This window comes from Drosophila sechellia, chromosome 2L (genome assembly GCF_004382195.2).
Source record: "Drosophila sechellia strain sech25 chromosome 2L, ASM438219v1, whole genome shotgun sequence".
Taxonomy (NCBI): domain Eukaryota; kingdom Metazoa; phylum Arthropoda; class Insecta; order Diptera; family Drosophilidae; genus Drosophila; species Drosophila sechellia.
Window position 1 is genome coordinate 19,476,489 of NC_045949.1, and position 15,613 is coordinate 19,492,101.

Consider the following 15,613-nt stretch of genomic DNA (forward strand, 5'->3'; position numbering starts at 1 on the left):
TTTCATGTCGGCGGACCTTTGGGAACAAAAAGTTTTGCGAATAAAAAAGTCGGAAAAGCTTAGCTCTAATAAGATATATGGGCGTGTGCTAAAGCTAGCTAATGAAAATTAATTCCATTGGACATAAGATCTCATAGCGTGTGGCTTTCTCCTAAAAAATCTATGTAAACTTCGTTTTAGACTTACTGCTCTTCCAATGAAATTCTGACATGGGATACTGTTTCCTTAATTTCCGCCAACGTAAATCGACTCTCATAAATGTTTTGCAAAAGTTTGCTTTCATGCCCGTGGATTTCTATCCCATCTCCGAAATTATCGAACCACAACATCGTTTAGTAAAGGGTGAACTTTATCTTCTTTCTTATCAGTCAATTTCACCCTAATTTGCCACCTTTCCAAATGACTGCCTCCAAAGCAGTCAGATGCTCCGAAGAAAATGGGAGTTTTCTAAGTTCATAGCGCAGTGGTAATTAGTGGCAGACAATGGTTAGAGAAGCTAACCAAATTTGGGATCCCAAAGGGTGCTAATCTCCATTGTCATCGCATGTTGCAGACTGGTTGATAACCGGTTTTTTCGGGTCTTACGACGCGTGTCTCCAATTAATCACCGCCTCGAATCTGTTGGTTCTTGGGAGCTTCTTGAAGCGTCTCTAATTTCATTTTATTCAAGTGGCAGCTGGGACCGAAAGGATTATGCTGCTACGTAGTGAGGCAGCTACCATATTCGGGATTCTGGCTAATTATGGTTACCAGGAGTTGGGCAAGAGATGTTTTGAAGTTTTCAATTTTCCAATGCTTCTCTGCCACTGACATCTGACAAACTGACAATCTGACAATCCGAGACCCTGACAAGCGGGTAACAGGCGCTGTCAAAATCCTTCGGCGGGGGAGCGTTGAACTTGCAACCCTCACAGAAGCCGAATCGAAATCCAAATCAAAGTCGAAACTCGAGATATCAGAAAGCAATCAATTGTTCGGGGAGCCCTATTCCTCTGCCTTCGGCTCAATCCAAAACATGGGCTAATAATAGGGGCACAAGATCTCGGGGCAGAGCGTGTGCATAACCCGAGGTACCTGACAGTCGAGGGCGAAACGAGCATTATTAGTTGATGGCAGCGTTGCGCTAATGGCTTAATTATGATAATGGTAATGGCCAACGGGAGGCGGGCTTAACTCCTTGTGGTGGCGATGACAATTAAGCTATTTTCAGCGACGAGCTGCTGGCATGAATAATGAAGATATTGCAAGAATTGCATCTTAAATGAGCCAGGGAGAAAGTAATTCATCACCCATAATTATATTAATAGTGGAGGGAATAATCTCTTACTATACCCAACATTCACATATCTTCAACGCAATTACCTTGAGTTTTTCATGCAAATTGCTCGACAATTTAAAGACCATATGTGGAATCTTTGCGCTTGGGATAGTTACACTGCCCTTTCAATAAACGCGATTTAAAAGACCACCCAAGTCTGTCGTTCAGAAACATTGATTATCTTTCAACGTCTCTTGTCGCCTTTTCAATTGGCCAGCGGAGCGAAGAATCAAGATTTCAGACAGCTCGAGGAAATGTCAATTGCAACTTCAGCAGACAGCGAACGATTATGAAATATTCATGTAAATATGTATATACATGTATTTTCCGATTTAAATGCAAGATGTGGGCCGCACCTCGCACATTGATCTCAAGGCGGCCCTTTCAAGCAGTTAATTGGCTGACTGGGGAGACCGTGTTGGAAGGGGTAAAATAGTCGGAAGACAAATGTCATTTTGAGTTGCCCAAAAAGAGTGAAATGCGTATAAATCTCTTACCCCATCCAACTTTGCCCTCCTTCCTGCCTGCCCCCCTGCTCCCATTCAATGCAAAATGCCGTGACAAATTGTTGATTTGCTTTGACATATAAAAAGAAAAACGCCTTTGTCTTCAGGTTTCCCTACAGATACCCAGCAGTTATTCTCTAGAGGGAAGTACTAAACCTAGGAAGTCGAAACGATCAGTATTTCGAATCAAATAAGAAGTGTTGGCCCATGGAGAAACCACAAATCCACCTTATTTGGGGTGGCTAGTAAAATAGTTCCGATGGTGACTGGTCATAAAAGCTTGAAATATTGTTTTGCTTTTAATTTCCTTCACCCACTTTGGAGTGCAGTAAAACAGATTTATTTCCTGTCCACCGAAGTGCAGTGCTCATAAAGCCAAAGACGAGGGTATCACAAAGTTGTGACACTCTCGAAACTTTACCATTTTCCCTTTGTTTTCATTCGTTTTTCCACTTTTGTATATTTAAGCGGAAGCTAAAAGACTCTTTCAAGTTGATTTCTGCTCCATAAACTTGTCTATTTTTGTTTTGGTCCCCGCTGTTCGCTGGAGCGCAAAAGGCAGCCCCGGCTTCCCATTCCCGCCCCCAAAATCCCCAATCCACATGCGTCTTACCCCTCATCTGGCGCTACTAGAATTTGGAGCAGCACGTGCATTTGCACGTTTTAAATTTGTTCCCCACTCCACCAGTCGCCCCTTCATTTCATGCCCCTGCTTTTGTTTATATTTAGATGGAAGTATTTTTTTATGTCAGCTAAGAGGGGATTGTGGGGCTTGGGGGCGGGTTTTTGCCATAAATCTCCTCAGAATTTATTTGTTAAAGCCACAGACGAAGTTCGGTTTGATATGCACTGCATGTGCTCGTAGCGCCACGTTGGAGTTTCCACAAACCCGAGGACCATTGGAGTGATTGAACGCTAGCATTGTTAGATTTATGTTCCGAGACGCTCCAGGACAAAGAAACTGCCAAATGGCCCACCAACTCCAGTCCAGTCGGGTTTGACCGGCACCAACAATGGCTAAGTAACACCGATTCGGAGACCCATTCATTTTCCCTGTGAATTTCCTCTATAAACTGCATTCTGACATAGGGCTGTTACCAAAACCAGCCCACCTAATGCCACCCGCGCTGGGAAATTATGTTCGTGACGAAACAATGTCCTATGGCCACTACTGAACACTGAAACAAATCATTCTACACCATTTTTAGATTCTAAGTAAAATCTGTTTATGAACCGAAGTAAAATGAATTTAAATTGGGTATTGGTCCATCTGCTTTCGTTTCTCTCAGTGTTTTTTCACATATTGTATTATGTATGCGTGTCTTTCAACAACTTTTTGCCACTTCTTTGCCGCATATTAAATTATTTTCCTTTGGCCAACTTGCGGGCACCATTGTACGTGACTAAACGTCAATTTCCAGTTCTTGCCGCTTTGGGCCACTATGCAAAATGCATTTTCCAAAACCGATTTTAATAATTCCTTGGAGCGCCCCTCGGGCCTCTTATGTGTCGGCGTAGATAAGAGCTGGGTAAACGACTTTGCCACTTTTTATGCAGTGTGCGAAAAGTGCATCGCTCTGATAAGAACATCAGTTTCCTTCACTCCTGCCACTCGAAACTTTTCCCAACTCAACTGGCGGCCGTCGGCATTTTAAGTGTGTCAAAAAGTTGCGGTTCAAGTTTGGTACGTGATATTTCTCGAATCCAACGATTAGTTATCGGCGATTATGGGTGGTGGTAAGGGGCAGGATGGCAATCGGTTACAGATATTATAGTCAACGTTAAGAGGGTGTTAACTAATTTTGCGGGCTTTTGTGCCTTAGGTATGGCTTGCTATTCTCACTGATTTTAAATACAGAAAATAGCAAAATTAATGAAAAATTTCTTAGTGGAGATATGCTTAGAAAGGAAGGGTATTAATTTTAAATGAGCAAAGAATCACCTTTGAAGTTTAGCATCCTCAATGGAAACCGTTCAGCAAATCACCTTTTTGTTACCTTTTCTATTCCTCCCCTCTGGATGCCAAATCATCTTGGGTCAAAAGTCTTGTAAGCACATCGTTTTCACTCCACCGACTTGTTGTTATTCAGCCTGCCAAGACTCCCCTGTACTATTCATGGATTTCTATAGATGCCGCCTAACTTCCTGTTCCACATCTTCGCCCAGCCTGAGCTCTTTGGGCCCGGACTTGAGTGACAAACAACAAACAGCAATTTGCAACAATTTATGGAAATTATGCAGTCAGTCGGGACTCAGCCGAGTCGAGTGCTTTCGGTCTGGCCTAGTCCGGGCTTAACCGAAGTTCTGATTGTCGTAATTGTTGCTGTGGCAGCGTGATTACGCAACCGCTGCAAACTTTCAATAAATCAGAAAAATGCACCCATAAGTCAAAGTCGATGGGGAAATAGCTGACAATCCCCGTACACGTGTCGACTTCCTTGTTACATTCATCGAATCGAATCCAGCCCGCTTCTACCCATTACATTTTACGACAAATTGATTAAGCATGAGCTTCGCACCCTCGCAACTACCGTGGAGATGGGAAAATATGACCACTTTGAGAGCATTTAGCAGGCACTTGAAAAATTCCTAAAAAAGGATGTTGCAAGGACTCTCGCTGGGTGGGCGCAGCTGCCACCCACTCACGTGTCACGCACACGTGCGTATTATTTACACGCAATATTTTTTGTTCCAGCTCTCCATCCTTGTAATTGAAGTTATTGATTTTCCTGCCAGGAACCAGCAAAAAGAGCAGGGAATCCGGATCCGCTCAATCACGAAGAAGTTCATGGCGAGTTGAGCCAAATCTACCCCATTTTTTTTGGGTTCTTCTCGATTAGCCGCATCGGCAGTCATACATCAAAAACAAATGTCGGTCCGTCTGGTTCGGTTTGTTTTGGTTTGGTTTGGTTTGGTTTGTCTTGCACGGAAGCTGCAAATATGTTCATTTAATTGCATTAAACTTGGGACCGCCTGTGCAACCCCCATTTGTTTCTGGGCTAAGATCAAAGTGCTGTGCAAATATTTCGGTTTGGTCATCCCAAAATGGATTACTTTTTCCTTTTCGGACTGTATTTGACTGGAGGGCGTTGCTACCAGGCATTTTGGCTGATTTGGTCCATTTCTACTTCGACTGCAGCAACCCCCCTTAATTGCAAACTAATTACACAAAGTAAACATTCTGATATCTGAGCTCTTAATTAGTGTGAAAATTGTGTATTTATGTAATTAAAAGGGAATAGTGAAAGATGGAAAGAAGACGGAAATCGAGTTACTTGTATTAATGGGGGAAGATGAGAGTTTCTTATAGAATGGGATAGATCAAAAATATACGCTTTAATCTCTTTTTAAAATAAAAAAATATGTAGAGACATCATACACTTTTTAAAAAGCCATAAAGTATACAAAATAAAGCCATAGATACATCCAATTCGGTCTGTTAAGAAGCTATTAATAGTATCTTAAATATCCCTTGAAGATAAATAGATATTTTTATGAATAACCAACGAAGAGCAATGGAAAACTCCAAAGTGTAATGTGAGAAATAGAGAAGTTAAACAAAAGCTAATTCAGTGCCAAAGTTGCATCTAAATGCCAAATTTAAATTAGTTATCCATAATCCCCAACAACCCAAAAAACATGGGAAATGCATCATCCTCATCGGCGAATGGTGGCAAAAGTTCACGGAAATGTCGCAGTCTACCCAACTCACCGGATGTCAGAAGGTAACCGACGAATTGAACTTTCAGCTTCTATATATTTTTTCCGGGAAAGTGACAGTTTAGATTTCTGGCCACTAATGAGTGTCATTATGGGTACGAAGAACATTTGAATTGAGCCAAGTGTCAGCACAATAAATCAAGTCAATCACGCCCAACTTGGGGGCTACGATAATTTCTCAAGCTAAACGGGATATTTTTAGGAACACATTTTTCCGGCCAGCTAATGGAAATGACATCTCGTGGTTCCCAAGATGTTTGCCGGCAAGTGCAAATTTTCCCAGCTCACTCCAGATTCATAATTAATGCCGGCGCAGTCTGTGCCGTCTTATTCCAAATCCTAGTGGCTTCTTATTCCGGTATATACATCTGTCTGGAGGTGCCGAAAGCGACACAGAAGATGACACGCAACGATCGTAGTGCCGAAAGCACTTGGATCTGAATGAAGAACGAAGAAGTTCTGGCTGCCAGCCAGACGGCATCTAAATTCAGCTGGAGCCCTCGGTTTGTTGCCCTCTCCCAATGGAAATTCGTTGCATAATCCAGCGATCGGCCGGGTTCAGCTGCCCCGCCATATCCATATTACTCAAATATTTCAAAGTGCATTTTAGATATGGGAACACACTGCAGGGAGTGCTCTGGCAACCACCCGAAAATAATCTTCGGAAAGAAACGCATGCCCGAAATCAACCACCGTATCTAAAAACCATTCAGTTATGATGGAAATGGTGTGACATTCCACTTTCCCTCCTCGTTTCAAAGTCAATAAATAAAACATTTGCCAAAGTTGCATAATTGAAAAAGAGAGCGAGTGCTCGGGAATCTCGTAGTGCGTTATGCCTGTGTGCTACTTATCAGATGTCCTCGTGCAACCCTTGGAATATTCGGATTGTTTGAGCAACCCCCGCACCGAACATGCGTATGTGAAAGACTCGACTCCTCAAACACAAATATAAAACTCAAAATGTTGTCAGCTGCATTTTGCCTTGGGTGTGAAGAAAATGCCCATTTCATGTTTTGCTAGGCAGCGCTATAAATGTCGTTATTAGAGGACAGAATGGTTCTATATGTAAGGTTGTATATGTAAAAGATGAAAGTAAGATTCACTGAGTGAATACAATTGCTTTCTTAAAATCATCAAATATTCTAATGTTTCATTTAAATTCGTTCCGAAAGTGTTCCCCTAATATCGTGAATGCTCCACCTCATTTCGCTCAAAAAAACCTACTTATGCAGGCTACAGACTTGGGTGTGACTGTGCACAAGGAAGTGGAAGTGGAAGTCGCCACTTGAGTTGGCCAAGTGTGGAAGAGGAGCCCCTCAAAGGGGGCGCATCCACGCCCCCACGTCCTTCGAGACTTTAAGCCTCGCACTCTGGGTTCCTATTTGGGTTTGTTTGCTCGGCCACTCTCCATTTGCGGCTTGTTTACAGGCTTAAGCCAACCTGCTGCATATTTAAGGATGTCAACCAGCCGACAAAAGGTGGTCGTCCAACGATGACGACAGCCATTAGCAGGCTGAGAAACATCTTTCAGCGTGCTTGAGATCTGGGAGGGGAAGGTGTATCTTGGCAGACGCTATTAATTGTTTCTTGTGCCACCAGCTGCAGCTGAGAAAATGCGTCTCCGAAGGCACACAAAAAACAAAAAGCACGAAGTTCGCCCCCCGTCTAATAGCTGAAAATCGTGACTTTATGTGTGCACTTGAAAATGGAAGAGCACAATATGGCTGTAGTTCTGTTTCTTTTGGGCCAGAAAAGCAGAAAGTCAGGAGATTCCCGAGGGTCTGGGGCACTATGTATGTAGATGATGGTACACGACTCTAAAGAATGAACACGTTCTCCAGCGTATCGCATTACCAACATTTCAAAGGGCGGAGACATTGTGACATGGCTCTTAGTTAGGAACAAAGCCGGTGTTGATTATGAGCTAAGTGAAAGAGCGAGGTATCTCTATCCCCGAAGACTTTCATCAGCGGAATAAGTTCCTTCAAGCGAAAATTGCGGAAAGTTGGCGGACAGCTTTCCACAAGATGATTACTTTATAAAGAGTTACACCAAATATGTAAACAGAACGAAGTTCCTATGCCCGTCTGAGATTTCCTTCTGGAAAATGCACTCCCGCCGATTTGCTTGGGATTTCATTAGAAGCAGACTCGAATAAACACACATCCAATCGATTTTCATTTAGAGTTTCTCCCGAACCATAAACATTCCTCCTCTGAATAGCTCTTTAATTCGATTCTGCACTCCGTTCCCTGGCCATATCAATGGCATATAATTACGCTTATTACCAGCCATTCAACACCTACTCAGAAGTCCAATGGCGAAGGGAAAACAGAGATACAAAGAGTAAAAATAAAGCACTCCTTAGACGAAGTAACTTATTCTGGAGTGGCCCAAGCTGTTCTGGCTTTTTGGCCAGGCCAACAACTCGCATAAATTGCAAACACGCCTTGGCTGTTGATTTGGGCTGACAGGCAGGCGAACGGGGAAGTATCCGATGGATGCGGTTTTGTTTTGGATAGCGGTTCTTCGGTTCTTTGAGGTTGTGCAGTAGCCAGCCGAATTGCTGTGGCAAATTTATGAAAACTCTGCGCTTAACGGCAATACCGCCACAACCACTCAAAACTCAGACGGTTCAAGGGGTTTTTGGGTTAAGATGGATGTGAAAATTGGCCGAACCGATCTATCGTGACGGGTCTGTAGAGGTGCACAAAGTGCGGTCTTGAGGTGCGGCCGTTCGGAGCTCGAAAGCATCTCTTCCCCGGATGGTTTCATATTGTTAAATAACTCAAATGCCAAAGGGACAAGCCGGATTTCGAGTTCTAACCATAACGGGCTAACTCCATGCAGCACTCCATGTGTGCTGAGCAATAATAAAAGCGAAAGATGCTGCATAAAAGGCAACTGGCAGATTCCCAAAATGGTCACAGCAGGCGCAGCCAGTGGAGCCTTCTTGTGTCCATACATGCAGGCCCACTCTCGTCTCAACTGCATTGAAAAATAACTCGCCACAAGAGGTACTAGGTATATAGGAATATGAATCGGAAAGTGTATAATGATTCCATAAGTCATGGGTCAGATAAATAATATGAACGCACTAGCTCTATTCATATATGTTTATGCACCTAAGGCTTAGATATTCCAGATACTCCTGGTGTGTTAAAATGTACAAATTCATTGTGTTGCTCCACATTTATTCCCCGAGTGTAGTACTTGGCTCCACAACGAGAGTCAGGCTTTCAGAAGCTGTTGCCATGACAAATGCAACTCAAGTGATACATTGTACACAAAGCAGCAGCGAAATGCAATGCAAACTAATGGGCAGCCAGGACGAGAAGTTTTCAGGGGGTGTGGGCAGCAGGAGCAGGACTTCGTATATATATATGTGTATATAGAAGCACAGATGCCATCAGCGTTCCCCCCGCCACACGGAAATGTTTAGTGAGTGGTCCAAAACTGCGTGGGCTTGTGGGTTTCAGCAATGGCGGAGTAGCTGGATGTAAGGGGAGGTAAAACACAGGTGAATGCCACCAGTGGAAGGCAGTGGAATCGGAGGAATCAGCCATCCGCAGTGGCAGCTATTATGAGGAACACACACCCGTGGCTCATTCAGTCTGCCGGCAAAGGTCAAAGACATTTGGCAGCTGCTGCTCGTTCTGTTCGGTTCGTCTCGGTTCTTTTCTGCATCTGTGCAAATCTCCGCATCTCCAGCAACAAATCAAAAATGCGTATTAAAGACGTAAATTCAATTTGTGCAACAGCGGGGGAATGGGGCGAAATAAAGCAAATAAAGAGATGTCGAGGCGCCCGGCGCATCACTTTTGACATGCGACACCTGAACGAGGAGATGCCATCGAAAAGATACGAAAAGCATTCCCACTCAGAACAAGCTGCACAGTAGTTCTGTGTAGATTTAGATAAAGGATGGAGTCGTGGTGAAATATTATGTGGGTGGAGGCGAGTGTCAAACATGATGTACAAATGCATCATTAGCACAATAAGATAGGGGTCTTCATGGTATATTTATATTTATGATGGTGAATATTAAAGCAGGTTAAAAGAATAATTTAGTCTGCATATAAAATTGTTTGAATTCACAATATCTTACAGATGAACACCAATAAATATTGAAAATATTTTCCATATCGTGAAGAAAGCAATTAGTGTGGGGTGAGATTTCGTCTGAGCTCCCAAAGATACAAAGGTGTTCTGTTCCACTCTTACAATTCAAAGTTAAAAGCGCGAAAAGGAGTGTCTCGTATGCGGAAAATCCTTTTAAAAATCGCGCCGACAAAGGCGAGCCAAACTCCGTAGACGTCTCGAGGAACAATATAAAATGCAAATAAAATAATATGAAAGTAATTTTGCAAGATTTGGCGAAGTTTCGTTTGCTGTTTGCCTGTGCAACGGCAAGTAGAAATGTCCTGGCGGGGGAAACATCCTTTCCGAGTCCATGAGTCTGGCATGCGTATTTAATTTGCAGAAGGAGACGTGGCAACTTCATTTGTCTGTCAGCTTTGTTTTTATTGTCTGCTTTTTATGCATTTAATACAATTGTTACCAGTTCTCCGCCTTTTCCTGGCTGACTTATTAATGGCCAACAACAATTGTATGGCGGCAGCCGTAAGATACATTTGTATCTTTGTCTGCCACTTGGCTTGGCATCCCGTCCAGAAGTTTATGTGCGCGACTTATTAAAAGTTAGTGCGTTTTGTATATTTTTTTACTTCCCTCTTAATTTGCCTTCTTAATCAGTCTTATGACTAATTGCGCAGACTAAAATGAAAAGCTCTGAAAAATGTTTTGTTTTCCTGGGTAATTTATGGAGGATCTCCACTGTAAAAAGGTTTCAGTTCTTTCTTGACGATTTTGACTAAAGCAAATTTATACTTTTCTAAAGAGCCTTTAAATGACCATGAAAGCCATCTTAACGTTCGGAATAGAAATTCATTTGCAATTGAGGAACAAATATAGACCAATTAGGAAATTTCAAAGAGCCTACTCATATAACTACGCTCTTGACATGTCCGCAAAGAAAAGTACTTTTTCAGTTGACGATCAACAAGATATGCAAATTTATGATCACGAACATTAAAAAATTTACTGCATTGCCAGGTCTTAAAGTCGATGTGGTTTTCTCTTCATATTTTTTTATTGCACAAAGGGGCTTGGCGGCAACAACAAGCCATACGTTCGTTTATTTATAAGCGTGAAATTAATTCAAAAGTATCTTGCAGATACTGATACCGCAGTCCGCGCAAATTGCGGACTGTGATTGCAGACTGCCAATAAATATTTACCGGGGACAAGAGGCGTGGGCGACGGCCATTAAAATCATAAAAGATTACTTTTAAAAAACATATTTGTAAATCTCTGTGAATTCATGTAATATTCTTGTTATTATGTGCACTTTAATATCTATATGCATTTTTTCTCGATTGCAGACAAATTGCCCCCGCCTACGCAAAGGTCAATGGCGGAACTGCCATTCCACTGCCCGCCACCGTGATGGTCCAACGTCGCTGTCCGCCGGATAAAGTGCGTCCACTGCCACCCACACCGAATCACACGCCATGTGAGTGCTCATCTATGGTTTGGGAAAATTTATTAAAAAATGCCATAAGCCCGCGCAACCATCCCTGATGCGTTTTTTAAGGGATTCGAGGGACCTCCCCATTGTTTACCGGGAATAAACAAATTTCGGTCTCGGGGCTCGACAAACAACCCCCAAAGCTAGAAAACAGCGACTGCACTTAGCCCCTTTCAAATGCGTTTTATGGGTGGGCTTGTGACCGAGATTTTGGTAGTGGAGGGGATAGCCCAACTCCACCACAATCAGAGCTCCCTCGGGATCCATTTGGGGTTAGAATTTCGAATGCCAAAAAGGTGACGTTGGTTTGTGGACAAGGTAACTGAATTCTTCATTTAATTAGGAGGCTGGAGAGTAATTAAAAATGCAAAGCATACGAACTTGGTTCTTGGTTTCAGGGTGAATAACACAAACACTCATGAAAGAGCTTTAAAACGTCGAAGTATTCAAATTAACAATCAACTGAAAGGTGAGAATTAATCTCATGAGCCACAATTTCCCGTTTGTCATACAGTTTTGACCCAATTTGTAAGATAGTGCCGTACAAAACGCTTCATTCTGCTTGAGTCACGGTCGTGGGCATATTTATAGAACAGTTTCACTCTCCATCATGATTTATACACCAAATATTCGACTGGTCTCTGGGCAATCATAAATCTCGCAGCTCAGACTCCTCCTCCCAATCTGTTATCAACCTCACGCAAGGCAATTAATTAAGTTTAACGTCCACATTGCCCTTTTGCATTGATTTATAGGTTGACTCTTTCTGTTAAGTGGGCGCCTAAAATCGTGAAATCGAGTGGGCTTGCAGTTCCTTAAAGCATTCTGTAACCCTTGATGTCGCTCTTGTTTTCAGCAATACCGGGCCTGGGAAAGAGCGGAAGTGATTTCAATACCAGCCGTCCAAACAGTCCGCCCACCAGCAACCACACGATCCAGAGCCTCAAGAGCGGTAACAACAACAGGTAAGATTCTATTGAGGTCCCCACGTATATATCCTTGAATGTATACCCATTTCTTTATAATTATTGAAAAATATCTAATTCCAGCCTCCGACCCCCGAGCATTAAGAGCGGCATTCCCTCGCCGAGCAGTCCGCAGACCGCTCCCCAGAAGCACTCGATGCTGGACAAACTAAAGCTCTTCAACAAGGAGAAGCAACAGAATGCGGTAAACGCCGCCTCGGTGGCCAGCAAAACGCAGATTCAGTCCAAAAGGACATCCTCATCATCGGGCTTCAGTTCGGCACGCTCGGAGCGGTCTGATTCCAGCCTGAGTTTGAATGACGGCCATGGCTCCCAGCTGAAACCACCCAGTATTAGCGTGAGTTCCCAAAAGCCGCAACCAAAGACGAAGCAATCCAAGCTGCTGGCTGCCCAGCAGAAGAAGGAGCAGGCCAACAAGGGGACCAAGCTGGACAAGAAGGAGAAGAGTCCGGCGAGGTCCTTGAACAAGGAGGAATCGGGCAATGAGTCCCGCAGCTCCACAATGGGCAGGACTGGCAAGTCTTCGTTGGTCCGCGCCGTTGGTGGTGTGGAGAAGAACACACCCAAGACGTCCTCGAAGTCCTCGCTGCACTCGAAGTCGGACTCGAAGAGCTCCTTGAAGGCACCCCAACTCCTCCAGAGTCCCAGCGGCGGGGGTTTGCCCAAGCCTATTGCCGCCATCAAGGGCACCAGCAAGTTGCCCTCCTTGGGTGGTGGGGCTGGCCACCTTCCGGCTGCAGAATCCCAGCAGAACCAGCAGCTGCTCAAACGCGAAACCAGCGACATATCCTCGAACATATCCCAGCCACCTCCGGCTGAGCCACCCGTCAGCACACATGCACATATCCATCAGAATCAGACGCCACCACCTCCCTACTATGCGAATAGTCAGCCATCGAGCCACATATCATCGCATGGGTTCCTGAGTGAGCCCAGTACTCCGCAGCACAGCTCGGGTATTTACGGCAGCAGTCGCCTTCCGCCACCGAAGTCCGCCCTGAGTGCTCCTAGAAAGTTGGAGTACAACGCCGGACCTCATATACTGTCCTCGCCACCGCACCACCAACGGCAGGGACTGCCGAGACCGCTGGTCAACTCGGCTCCCAACACACCCACCGCTTCGCCAAACAAGTTCCACACGATACCCTCCAAAATTGTGGGCACGATCTACGAGTCCAAGGAGGAGCAGTTGCCCCCAGCACCACCACCAGCCAGTGGGGGCTCCATCCTGCCCATGAGACCGCTGCTCAGGGGCTACAATTCGCACGTGACTCTGCCGACGAGAGGTGCTCGCGGTGGCCACCACCCACATCAATCCTACCTGGACTTTTGTGAGTCGGACATAGGCCAGGGCTACTGCAGCGATGGCGATGCTCTGCGAGTGGGCAGCTCCCCGGGGGGATCGCGATTCCACGACATCGACAATGGTTACCTTTCGGAGGGCAGCAGCGGTCTGAATGGACCCAGCTCGTCCGCAGGAGGCATCTCACCCGGAAAGCACTTTCTCAGCATGATGCGGGCCCGAACCCAACTGCCCACCACCATCGAAGAGCGGTAAGTTCCATACTTATATTTTATTCATTTAGCTTGAAGTGAAGGATAGCACATCTAACTAATCTTCAATATTGATGTATTGCTGTGTACTGTTCAATTGCAACTGATGGATTGTTTATTAATCCCTCTGCTTATCATATATATATACTTGGATTTTTAAAAACGATGCAGTTCTTATCACTCTCGGATGCAAGACTTATTGTGTTTTTTTTTAGCTCGTTTTCAAGTAATATATACTATTAATAGTTTACAATACCCCATAGAATAGTGTAGTTCGGTCAAATTGTTCTCCTTATAATTAACTTCAAGAATACCCTTTATACGATCAGACTCGCCTTTATACCATGCTATACACATTAGTATTTTACATAAACATAAATTGCCTGTGGGATATCTTGATTCCCTCCAATCACCTTCTGCTAATTTTACAAGCAACCATCTTCATACTTGGAATACAACTTTCTTTATTTTCCCATTCCTCCCCTTAAACCTTATTGAATGAGCCTTGATTGGGCTATGTGGTTCCTAAGGTGAGCACTTACTTTCTCGCCAGTTGCCATGAGTCACCTGAAATTCGCTGTTTAAGGCACTGTTGCCTCCGCTGACACCAATGAGTCAACCAGAAGCAGCCGTTCTTCGAGTATCGCTTGCTTTGGATGGATGGCTGTTTCCAAGAAGATGGACCCCGCATTTGTATCTTGTAAATGTGGCGTGTTCTTTTGTCGCCTGGTGGTGGGCAGCAAGCGGAATTTAAATGGAAGAATTGACGGTACTTTGAGTTCAGGCTTCGCTGCACTTTCGATGGGCTTTGGTGTCATTTCACTCAGCTGGCTCCATTTTATTCGAGCGCCACGCACAATTGGCCGCACTTTTTGTGCCACATACTCAACGTACATATGTATATAGCTGACAGTCAGTGAAGCACCTCTCATCAGCATGTGAAGCAGTTAATTGCGTTGGCAGCCGCTTGACTACCATAATAACTTCCTGCAGGATACACAAGAGTATCCACTCCACAAAGGCCATCTCCGATCCAGCCAAAATTTGCCAATTTGCATAAAATCCACTCGACGTCAACTGCCAGAATCCAGGGCCACACTCGTGCTGCGGCATGTCAAATGTCATTTTCAATTGTCAATGGCAGGCGAATCGACAATCGACAACGCTCACCTGTCAACGGGAAAATGCTCCTCGCACAGACATCGACACACCTGAAAATCCCCATGGATACCCATCCACCTGCTCCAGCCTATTTTCCCAAAAAGGGTTGGAGGTTGCATTGAATTGTACTGATTTTATATGTTCAAGATTATAGTTGTGTTAAGAATTGTTTTAAAATCCAAAGTCTACCAGATGGTATGACTATTCTCTGATCGCCTTGGCGAATGGAAGAAGTAGCGCGAACGCCAGACCAATTCCGCCCTGAGCAGGAACACCATCGACCTGCTGGTTGTTCTGTGCCCGGTACCTCCTGACCACATTGTTGGCAAAGTTCCGATCCTGGACCGTCAATGGCAGACGACTGGAGTACTTCTCGTAGAACTCAATCAATGCGGGCAAATTTCGGGACTTGGTGTATCTATCGACCTCTGAGTTGCCGAAGACTGCGAGCATTTGACGAGCCCTGGATGTGAATTCAGGATCACGCTGTGCATGTCCTGCTCCTAAGTATCCAAGAAGCACCAGCAGGAAACTGCAAATTTATCGAATGTAAATTTGTTTATTTATATTTGATCGGAGAAAGACTTGCCTAAATAGAATTACTGTCTTCATATTTCGTCTTGATGTTGCACTGAGTACGTTGCGATTGAAACTCCTTAGCTGTGCACTAAATGGCTCTGTATTTATACCTATGCTATGATCAAGCTCAAGTGACTGTCTTATCATCTTTGCTTGAACCTATTCTGAATAATTCATTTTCTCGGTATTCCATGAT

The 15,613-nt window shown here is 44.2% G+C and overlaps 2 protein-coding genes across 6 annotated transcripts in view; one reads left to right on the top strand and one right to left on the bottom strand.

The window, feature by feature from the left end:
* LOC6614747 (protein sickie) overlaps positions 1 to 15,613 on the top strand; it is a 149,645-nt gene that overhangs the window by 88,730 nt on the left and 45,302 nt on the right. For 3 of the 5 annotated variants that reach the window (XM_032714014.1, XM_032714013.1, XM_032714010.1), the window contains 3 exons: positions 10,992 to 11,122; positions 11,994 to 12,102; positions 12,187 to 13,677. In XM_032714014.1, the coding sequence (XP_032569905.1) occupies positions 10,992 to 11,122; positions 11,994 to 12,102; positions 12,187 to 13,677 (1,731 nt within the window). Of the gene's footprint in view, positions 1 to 5,448; positions 5,550 to 10,991; positions 11,123 to 11,993; positions 12,103 to 12,186; positions 13,678 to 15,613 lie in introns of those variants that run through there. The other 2 variants (XM_032714008.1, XM_032714009.1) reach the window with 1 other exon arrangement.
* LOC6614749 (protein Turandot F) lies at positions 14,876 to 15,372 on the bottom strand (the record flags this gene model as incomplete). The annotated part of the gene is made up of 1 exon (XM_032714018.1): positions 14,876 to 15,372. A coding segment is annotated over one exon (333 nt), but the record flags the coding sequence as incomplete, so codon positions are not given.